The sequence below is a fragment of the Heloderma suspectum genome, chromosome 2 (genome assembly GCF_057233095.1).
Source record: "Heloderma suspectum isolate Gila_16-S chromosome 2, 16-S_ref, whole genome shotgun sequence".
In the NCBI taxonomy this organism is placed as follows: domain Eukaryota; kingdom Metazoa; phylum Chordata; class Lepidosauria; order Squamata; family Helodermatidae; genus Heloderma; species Heloderma suspectum.
This window is the reverse complement of record NC_139459.1, coordinates 287,713,326-287,724,178: the sequence shown is the minus strand read 5'-3', so window position 1 is coordinate 287,724,178 and position 10,853 is coordinate 287,713,326. Positions and strand designations below refer to the sequence as shown.

The 10,853-nt window shown below is 43.5% G+C and overlaps 1 protein-coding gene across 1 annotated transcript in view; it reads left to right on the top strand.

Annotated features, from left to right (window-relative positions):
* Positions 1-4,879: 4,879 nt before the first annotated feature.
* The window catches only part of LOC146354786 (inter-alpha-trypsin inhibitor heavy chain H4-like), a 40,965-nt gene continuing 34,991 nt past the window's right edge, over positions 4,880-10,853 (top strand). The window contains 8 exon segments of the mRNA XM_084829820.1: positions 4,880-4,897; positions 6,406-6,492; positions 7,550-7,710; positions 8,058-8,162; positions 9,949-10,084; positions 10,087-10,116; positions 10,220-10,330; positions 10,435-10,563. Coding sequence (XP_084685946.1) covers positions 4,880-4,897; positions 6,406-6,492; positions 7,550-7,710; positions 8,058-8,162; positions 9,949-10,084; positions 10,087-10,116; positions 10,220-10,330; positions 10,435-10,563 — 777 coding nt within the window.

Here is a 10,853-nt window from a genome sequence, read left to right as displayed (position 1 = left end):
TACCGCTTTTCAGTTTTCCTTCTTATTTCTCAAAAAGCTAGCTGTGCCACAGAAGACTAATTTACCTTATGCTCTATCATATCATGAATGAAAAACAATTAGGGTGTGTGAAGGTTTGAGGCCTACAGAGGCAAGGAAAAAGGTCAGGCATAGAGGTCTGGTGTTTTTTGTTGAGAGGGGGTATCACTGAGAGGACTAGTTTCATTTCCCTGGTTAAGTTTCATTTCTTCAAGTTTGAAGCAGTACTTTCGGTTTTGGGGGAGGAGGGTATAAAAAGAGAGAGTCAGAAAGACCAGGGCTGTGTTTTTACCAGCAATTTACTCCAACCTGGCTGTGAGGTGAGATCTCTGTGTTTCCATGATGTCGTGGCCATTCAGCACCAGCCCTGCATTTTATTGCTGAACAACCGCTTCTTCTGAGACTGCTTATAGTCCGACTTTTCCAGCTTATCACGGCTCCATTACTGACCTGTTTCCACAATCACACGGGTCCAGTATCATAGTTCTGCTCATGGGGTGTATAGCCCAGTCTTTGTGGGTGTGTCGATCTGACCTCAGTGACCCAACCCTTTCCCTCCCTGTTTTCCAGAGGTTTCATCGCCATTTTGGAGCAGGATGCCAAGGGACCAACTTTTAAAATACCATTGAAAATAAGCACTAGAACACAGCCCATAACCCCAGTCAAAGGTTTTTTTCTCCCATTGTGCTGAATGAGGCTTGCCCTCTCAATGACCACAGAAATAACAGAGAAGCCCCTCGATTGATGCGGCACATATCAATATTCCTTAAATGCGATCAAGCACAATCTCGAGGCTTCAGTCCATTGCCTTAGGACGTAACTCATTCACAGCTTCCATATAGAGATTCTGTGCATTAAAATGGGGGGGAGGGTTCGCTCTCCTTCCCACAACAAACCCATTAGTGTCTCCTCAGAAGTAACGCCCGTTGTGGTGGATGAGGCAGAGATTCCCACTCAGGTGAAATGGCACACATTAAAGCCCAATTCCTTAAATGCGTTTAAGCGACCAAGTGAGGCTCCGATGAATTGCCTTAGGAAGAAAGTACTTCACAGCTTCCTTATAGCTATCCTGTGATCAGGACATTCGCAGGGAGACCAAAATGCTTGTTTACAAAGCCATTGTACTACCAGCCTCACTGTACGCCTGTGAAACATGGACCATCTATAAACGCCACTCCCAACTTTGCAAAAAATTCCACCAATGCTGCCTCCGAAAAATTCTGCAAATTTCTTGGGAAGTCAGACGGACTAATGTGAGTGTACTGGAAGAAGCAAAGACCACCAGCGTTGAAACAATGATTCTCCAACATCAACTTTATTTATTTATTTATTTATTATTTAATTTATTAATCGCCCATCTGGCTGGTCACCCAGCCACTCTGGGCGATGTACAAAATACAATAAAACAATAAAATTCTACAATAAAAACATTTTCTAAAATACCCTAACCCACCCCAAATGCCTGCCTGAACAGCCACGTTTTAATGCACAACGGAAGCTCATTAAAGAGGGGGCATGACGGAGTTCCCTAAGGAGGGAGTTCCACAGAGTGGAATCGGCCATGTTGTTCGAATGCCTGATTATCGTCTTCCAAAGCAGTTACTCTATTCCCAACTTATGAACGGGAAATGGAATATTGGTGGACAGCAAAAGAGATTTAAAGATGTTCTTAAAGCTAATCTAAAAAAATGTAACGTAAGCATTGAGAACTGGGAAGCTCTAACTCATGAGAGTTCCAACTGGAGGACAGCCTCCAGTTAAAGGTGCTACGGACTTTGAAGAAGCACGAGTACAGAGCGAAAGGGAGAAATGAGCTCAGCAGAAGGCACGTCAAGCAAATCCTCACTGTGACCGCCTTCCACCTGGAAACCTATGTCCTCACTGTGGGAGGCTGTGTGAATCCAGAATTGGCCTTTACAGCCACCTGCAGACCCAGTGCTAGAGATTAATGCGTTGATTGACCTATCTTCATTGAATCTGTCTAATCCTTTTAAAGAGTTATCTATATAGACTCTATCTTTGGAAGACAATCTTACTCGGTCACCAGTGATCGCCATGATGATGATGATGATAGCTATCCTGTGGGTTACAATGGGAGCTGGATTTCATCTCTGTCTTTACTACTCTCTTTCCCACAACAAACCCATTAGTGTCTCTTCAGAAGTAACTCCCATTGTGCTGAATGAGGCTTGCCTTTGAATGCCTACATCAGAACTTACAGAGATTCTCTCTCAGCTGAAATGGCACACTTTTAAGACCAGTTCCTTAAATGTGATTAAGCCCATCTCGAGGCTTCAGTCCATTGCCTTAGGATGTAACTCCTTCACAGCTTCCATACAGAGATCCTGTGCATTAAAATGGGGGCTGGTTTCACTCTCTTTCCCACAGCAAACCCATTACTGTCTCATCAGAAGTCACTCCCATTGTGGTCAATGAGGTCCTCTGGGTTAAAATGGGGGCTGGTTTCCCTCTTTGTGTTCTCCCCCCTCCCTTTCCCATCACAAGCATATGTGTGTCTACTCAGAAGTAACTCCCATTGTGCTCAATGAGACTTGCTCCTGAAATGCAGGTGCACCTGGGCTTTCAGGGGAAAGGACACTGAAGCGGAACACAACAGGGTAATTTGATAGCTCGTTATCTGCAATCTCTTTCAAAACGGCCTGGGTTCTGTAAACTGACCCCACAGCCTGAAGATGGTCAGCTGACCTTGCAGCCAAATGGAGAGGCACCAGGCCATAGAAAACCTTTCCTTCTGGGCTAGGCTGGCCATCTGAATAACTCACCCCATTGGGGAACAACAAAGGCTTCCTTTTCCCACTCCTGCCCTGCTTTACCTTGTCTATCTAATCCAGTATTGGACCTTCACCTTTTGTGACTAAGTTTCTGGCCTTTGGTTCCTGGTCTTTGCCTTCACCATCAGCCCCTTCACAACCCAGCCTCCTGCTGCTGGCCAATGTGCCCATAGCCCTATATGAGACCTGGACTCCGTGGCAGACTATGCAAACTGGGGCCTGGTCTGACAGTTGTTAACAAATCACACTTTACCAGGTATTTTAAGAACAGCAACAGCAACAGCAACAACAACAACAACAACAACCATGGGGCCCTTCTTAAATTGGTGGCAAAGGAGCTACTATAATACAGCTCCTTCCCATGCCACCAAGGAACTGTGAGAAGCCCTGGGCCATGTGGGAGGAGAACATGCTGCAATTCCTCATCTCCTGCCACCATTGCTCTCATCTCGCCTGCTAACATGAGAAGAGAGCCATGCCAAGGAAATCCTATCCTCCAATTCTAGTGTGAGATGTTAAACTTTTACACATCAATCCACTGACCTGAACATGCCTTGAGTCTCCTGTGTGATAAGGTTGCCTTGCTTGCTTCAATATTGCAGAACGCCATACACCGTATGATCACGGACCATTTCCAGACAGCAAACTTAATAGGCCAGTAAATTTTGCATAGAGTGGACCTGTGTGTGCAAATGGGAACAGACTGGAGCACCGTGTAAGGACTTGGGCCCTGCAGAGTTTGGGAGAGGTGGTTATCAAGAATTGGTTAAAATGATGAACTGTTTTATATCGGGCTGAACTAAAATGGGGAGTACTTTTCATGAAAAAATCTCCCCCCCCCCCACACTCCATATAATGCATTCCTGTATACTTGTCTGTGTGGGGCAGTCTCCAAAAAGGGGCTAAAATGTTCACCCAACCAGTAAAAGTGCAAGAAGCATAGCCCTTCCTTTGATTTCACTGCGTAACAACATCAGCACATAGCCAAATTTAATGGGCTACAGGACATCATCAGGAGGAAGTCTATTTTAGAGTAAGGGCAAATTTCATCAGTGAAGACATATAGCGACATTCTATATAATCCTTACCAGTGGGGAAAAAATTCTGAATAGTTGAGGGTATTTTGATAAAAGGAACACTTTCACCTTGTCAGATTTTGCCTTCCTTACAAAAGAAAAATAAATCATATGATACTAGGCTCCAAATGTTTGGGTATATAACAAGAGTTTGAAGAGTTTGTGTCATAGAGGATTAGGAGAACCATTGATTCTTCATTCACTTCCTGTACAAGGGTGAATGGCAAAAAAGATGCTTGTGTCTTACATCAACATGTAAATATTAGGCTTACTGATTTCCCAATTTCCCCAGATCCTAGTTATTCATTAATTCATTCCTATAAATTAATTCTCCTCTGTGGCTCTGACATTTCCAAAATGGAAAAGCAAGTTTTCATTCTATGGCTGGTCTTTTCTTTGCAGATTGTATTAGCAGACCCTGCTGTACATCAGGTATTTGCCTTCTTTGTGTGGGGTCTAATTTTTCATTAACATGCAAGACAAATGTGATATTTGGTCACTGAATTCAACTAATGTTAATGGGAGAGTCTTAGCAACTCAGTGGAGATTAAAGAAATTGCAAGGGGGCATTTGGATAGAGACTGGACTAAAGAGATTTAGGGAAGAAGTTTTTCAATATGACAGAACTCCCTTCTTAGGAATTATATGCATTTGTAATATTTCTAGAAATAGAGTTTAATGATAGTATTTATATTTAGTTAACATTCAGATCAAACTGTGAGACGGGTTTAGGGATTAATATCTCTACTTGCCAAGCCAAGGGGTGAGAGCTCCAGTGGGTTTGGACAGCAAAAAGGAGACATCAGGTTACATTGACCTGGTTGGCATGACACAATAAGCCACCGTGGGTTGTCTCAGAGTAGCTTGTTGTGATGTCTGAACCTGGAGAGGTTTTTTCATTGTGGGTTGTTTTCCACTGACAAGCCACCCTGATAACCCTTGGCTTGTTGCCGGGTTGTTCAGGGTGGCTTGTTTTCAGGGTGGCTTGTTCTGATGTCCAAAGCTGCCAGGGTAATTTCATGATTGGTGTCCTGGAATGGCTAGAACGCTGCCTTGCAATAGCAGTGAAAAGGCCTGACACTCCTTGCGATCTTGCTAGTTCCACTGTCATCCTTCCTCATCCATTGTTCACAAACCCTTTTTTCTAGTTTTGTGCAAGTGTGCTCCTTCGAAAGTCCGCTGCTATGAAATATGCATATTTCCCCCCTCTGTTTTACTGCTCTGTCATGAAATTTGCATATATTTATGGATCCCACTCACTGATCTGCCTGAAATGTGCATATCTTTACCAGTCCCCCTCACTCCCTGCTGTGCCTTGAAATCTGCATGTTTACAGATCCCCTGCACACTCCTTGCTCTGCCTTGAAATTTGCATTTCAACCTCACTCTGTGCTCTGCCTTGAAATCCATGTATTCTGAGTAGGGATGGCGGAGAATTTTTCCCCAAATCTTCGGGAGGCTGAATGCCAACGCATTCGGCCCCCCGAAATTGGTGGGGAAATTCTCCACCGGCCCCCCGCCCCCCCAGGATGGGACTTATCGTGGCTGAATGTCCCTCTCGGCGGCGGGTCCCGGCGGCGGTTCAGCAGCGGCGGGGGCGGCGGCCGGTCTCCCGACCCGCTGCTGCTGCCGCCATTGCAAAAAAAAAAAGTAAAGTAAAAAAAACCACACACACACCCGTGATAGGCTACGTAACAATTTACGTAGCCTATCACGGCTAGATTTCCAAAGTCAGCCGTGATAGGCTACGTAAATCGTCACGTAGCCTATCACGGGTGACTTTGAAAAAAAAAAAAAGCACGTACGCAAATGGCGGCGGCCCATGGGTGCCGCCATTTGCGTTCCTTATTTTGGCACGTCTAGTCTACGTAAAGATTTACGTAGACTACGGCGAAAATAAGGGAACGCTATTTGCGTTGCTCTTATTTTCGCCGTAGTCTACGTAAATCTTTACGTAGACTAGATGTGTCAAAATAAGGAACGCAAATGGCGGTCCCCATGGGAGCTGCCATTTGCGTACGCACTTTGTTTTGTTTTTTTCAAAGTCACCCATGATAGGCTACATGATGATTTACATAGCCTATCATGGCTGACTTTGGAAATCTAGCCGTGATAGGCTTCGTAAATCGTTACGTAGCCTATCACGGGTGTGTGTGTGTGTTTGTTTTTTACTTTTTTTTTCACGGCCGGGTAGACAGGGCACTTCTACCCGGCCTGAATTTCACCGGCGAGGGATGGGGCGCCTCCCCTCCGGCCTGAACTTCAGCCGGGTGAGGCGGGGCGCCTCCCCCCCCTCGCCTGAACTTTGGGGGGAGAACCAAAGCACTGCGAAGCAAGCTTCGAGAACAGGTAAGGGACTTTCGTCCATCCCTAATTTTGAGAGATCCCCCTCACTGCTCTGTAACCCCTATCTATATCTCGCAGCTAACAATGGAGGGAAGCAACAAGCACGAAGAAGGTGGGCCCCCGAAAGTGGCTGGCGACTGCAGGTATAATTACTTTTGTTGTACGTTAAGCAGCCTTTTAAAAAGAAGGTGTTCACTAGCAAGGCAAGCACCAAAGTAGAGGATGAAATTGACAAGGACATTGACAAGAGGAGGGTATTGGTGAGCTGGGCTAAATAGCGGACAGGCAATCTTGCACTCCTGTTAACTTGTGTAAGAACCCAAACAATGTTTTATTTTAAAGACATTTGTGAACATGTTACTGCATTCATGAGGGCTCAGAAAATTATATGCTTGACAATCTGATATGGGGGTAGGAGGAGTTTCCCTCATGAGCCAGAAACCCCAGTGGACCAATTGCAGAAAGGGTGCTGATGTAGGGAATGAGGAAACAAGAATTAACATTTAAGAAAGACTTTGCCCTAATCTAGGTAGGGCAAATACACACACTGAAACAGCTTCCAAACACTGGGGATGGGGTTCTATGTGTGCAAAAGGGTCCCTCCCTCTGATACAAGGCACACAGGGGCCCATACAGTCCCCTATACAACAATCCACCAGACAGCAGATTGATGGGATTTTAGATTTCCCAGGGATCCATGCAGACCCTTGGGTACTGTTAAAATATCCCATGATTATCAAGTATCCCTATTTTAAGTAATCATTCAGGACAGAGACCTATTAACGTGGTTCCCATCCTTTCCCAAACATTATGTTGTCTTTGTTCATGTAAGTATTCATGATGTAGGTAGTCCAAGGTCACTGGGTGTTGCAACATGCTGCCTTGCAACATGCCATTCAGTTCAGGCTAGAGACAAGTTCATAAATCTCTTTTCCCATATGATCTATAAACTCTTCTCCTTCTGCTTTATCACTCTTGCCTTGTTTGTATTATGGAAAGAAAGAAAGAAAGAAAGAAAGAAAGAAAGAAAGAAAGAATAAAAACTCAATCAAGTCTAAATAGTGAGACATTTTACAGTATCAAACCCTTTTACAAAAATAACACCTTGATCTCCTACTAAATCTATAAATTCAGTTAAGCTTTTAAATGAATGTTTTGGCATTTTCATGACTTTCAATTCTAATATTTGAAGTAGATGGTTGTTGCTGATCAGTATAGCCACTACTCAGTTGTTGACCAATAAATATAGGAACCTGAACTCGCAGTAAATGAATTCATAGCACCAAAGTTATAGAACCCTTTTCTCCTCTTTCCCAGAATGACATTGAAATCTATAGCCTGCAGGTGGACTGCAAAGTCACATCACGGTTTGCCCACACGGTCATCACCAGCAGAGTTGTCAACAGAGCAAATGAATCCAAGGAGGCCCTCTTTGAAGTAGAATTACCCAAGACAGCCTTCATCACAAACTTCAGCATGTAAGCAAGCACATCTCTTGGGGTGTCCCTGAGTCTGTTCTGGGCAGCTTAAACAAGATGATGTCAAGATGAAGATGAACCACTGAGAGAAATTTGCTTCCTTATGAGAGGAGATGACTTTGGAAATGTTGTCTCTGTTGTCCCTAACTTCTTCTAATGTGTGGTTTAAGATCAGAAAGTGAAGAAAAGATTATACAGGGAACATGTAGGATTTAGATTTCTTTCTGTTTGTGCCAATGATCATAGATCTGCATGTCCCTGCCTCACTGTGTTCTCCCTGCCTTTCTCTGGACCTGTGCCTGTTCCCTTCCTAATGACTTTACATGTTTCAAATACTGATTTTTAAGAATCATAGATGGAGAAACATATCCTGGAATAATCAAGGAGAAGAAATCTGCACAAGATCAGTATGATGCTGCCGTTTCACGAGGGCAAAGCACTGGATTAGTCAAGTAAGCAGCAGAACTTTTCCTGGCTTCTTGTTTTAAGTTTGTATTCCTCCCATAGGTAGAAGCACTGAACTAGAGGGAGAGCATCATTAGCCCTGCTCAGGCTTCCATAAGCAGAGAGGCTAAGGGCTCCTTCTCACCAGGCTTTTATCCTGCGATTGAGATTGTTGCTCCTTCACAGATGTTTGCGGGCTCTTTACATGACGCAGCCATCATCCCAGGCATCTCCTGCACTAAATGCCCTTTGTTCTGTTTTTAAATATATCACAGATAATGAGCTATCAAATTACCCCACTGTGTTCCTCTTGAGTTCCCTCTGTCAAAAGAGTTAAAGCAGCAAGAAGGGAGGCCAGATATGGGGGAGAAGGAGGAGAGAAGGGTTGGGGGAAAGGAGTGATCCTGCATTTAAAATGGAAGCAGAAAGCCCCATTTTAAATGCAGGATTTTAAGCTGGTGTAGAAATGCCCTAAATGCACATAGTGGTGGGGATTGGGGTTCTTCCCACTGTTCCTGCTGACCAGTCTACATAGTGGTATAGATAAAGGAATTCCAGCCCATATTATTTTTTGATTTGATATGTACCCCACCTTTCTACAAAAAATGGTACTGAAAGCCATACAGCTTTGATCAGCATTGCATGATATACAGCTAACCCAACAATCTTTGTCCTACACAACTAGGGATACCCTGGTGTCTTATTCTACATCTGCACCCTATTGCAACAGTACAAATTTAGCACCTGCCAGGGTTCAATCACGGAGGTGACTTGCATTATTTATACCTGTGCAAGCAAATGAGGTGGTCTTTCATTGTACAGTTCCTTGTTTGTTGCCTGCACTGCATGGGTGGACTCATTTTGCCTAAAAAAACAAAAAGGGAACATGTGTCAAAAACAGGTTCTCTCTCATGTGTTTCACCTATGCTTGTTTTATTGGATAAGCTCTGTTCGGAATCTCCTTTGCAGATCACGGCAAACCTGATCCATGCAACATGAATTTGAACTACAATTGCACGGCTTTAATCTTTGACATCTTGAGATTACCTGAAATGTTTGCAAAGAATAATCTATGTCAGTAGCACATGAACAGAGACACATCAATTACATGGACGACAGGACCAAAACCTCTGGGAACCTTTTGACAAGGGATAATCCATTGATAGACCTAGGCTTTCTTCACATGGAGCTTTTATCCTGTGACTGAGATGGTTCCTTCACAGAAGTTTGCAGGCCCTTTACATGACGCTGTGAACCTCCAAGACGTCTCCTGCACTAAATGCCCTTTGTTCCATTTTTAAATAGATCACAGATAATGAGCTATCAAGGGCATCTCTATACCAGCATAAAATCTTGCATATGATTTAAAACAGGGCTTTCTGCTTCCGTTTTAAATGCAGGATTATAACGACTCCCTTTTTCATGCACTTCCCCCTCCCTCCTCCTTCTCCCAGTAGCTGAGTCTTCCATTATCTGTCATCGGTCTCGCTCCTCTTCTTGCCGCTTTTCCTCTTTTCACGGAGGGAACTCAAGCGGAACACAATGGGGTAGTTTGATAGCTCATTATCTGTGATCTATTTAAAAACAGAACAAAGGGCGTTTAAAGCAAGAGACACCTTGAATGATCATGGTGTCATGTAAAGAGCCCGCAAACGTCCGTGAAGGAGCAATCTCAATCGCAGGATAAAAGCTCCATGTGAAGAAAGCCCTACACTCTACCCACCATAGAACTGTGAAGGTGAGGTGGTAAATAGTTACATGCATAAAGCCTAAATTATAGTTCCTTCTTTCCAGATCAACTGGAAGAAAAGTAGAGCAGTTTTATGTTTCAGTCAATGTCACAGCAGCTGCTAAAGTTACCTTTGAGCTGATCTGTGAGGAGTTACTGAAGCGGAAGCTGGGAAAGTATGAACTGCTGATTAAGGTCAAGGCAAGCCCAAACAGCTGGTCAAGGACTTTCAGGTAAATCCTTGGAAGAGGATTTTGTCCTAAGTGCCACTGCCTGTTGACATCATAGTACAGCTGGAAGATATAAATCTGTGCCTTTTCTTTTAATTTTCTTCAGGTTGATACCCACATCTTTGAACCGCAAGGTATAAGTTTCTTGGAAACTGAAAGCACCTTCATGACCAATGAACTGAGCAATGCCCTCACAAAGGTGCAGGATGAGACCAAGGTACACAAGATGGATCAAAAATCTTAAAAGCCCTGGAAGGAACAAATCACTTGTTGTCTTCGTATGATACCTTGACTGTTTTCGTCTGTGCCTTTAATTTTCAGGCTCACATTTCCTTTAAACCAACCATAGCTCAACAACGAAAAAGCCCCGAACTGGAAGAAACTCTGTTAGATGGAGATTTTCTCATACGTTATGACGTTAAAAGGAGTATCACCACAGGCGATATACAGGTAAAAAATAACCATCTGATAGACATCACTTATACTAAAGAAAAATTGGAAGATAGCCCTTTACAAATTGTTTGGACTGTGTTTCAGGCAATGATCCCCAAACTTTCCATGAATTTAGCATACTAAAGGGTTAGACAATCAAGTGAAAACTGGCCACTTGTTTCTTTGGAAAACTCCTGACTGCTATTGCAATCTAACATTTATCTTAAGGTTTGGAAATACCAGTTCATTTCCAAAATTCTTTAGGAAGAGACATGACAAAAGCTTCCCTTAGAAAAATTACACACGGT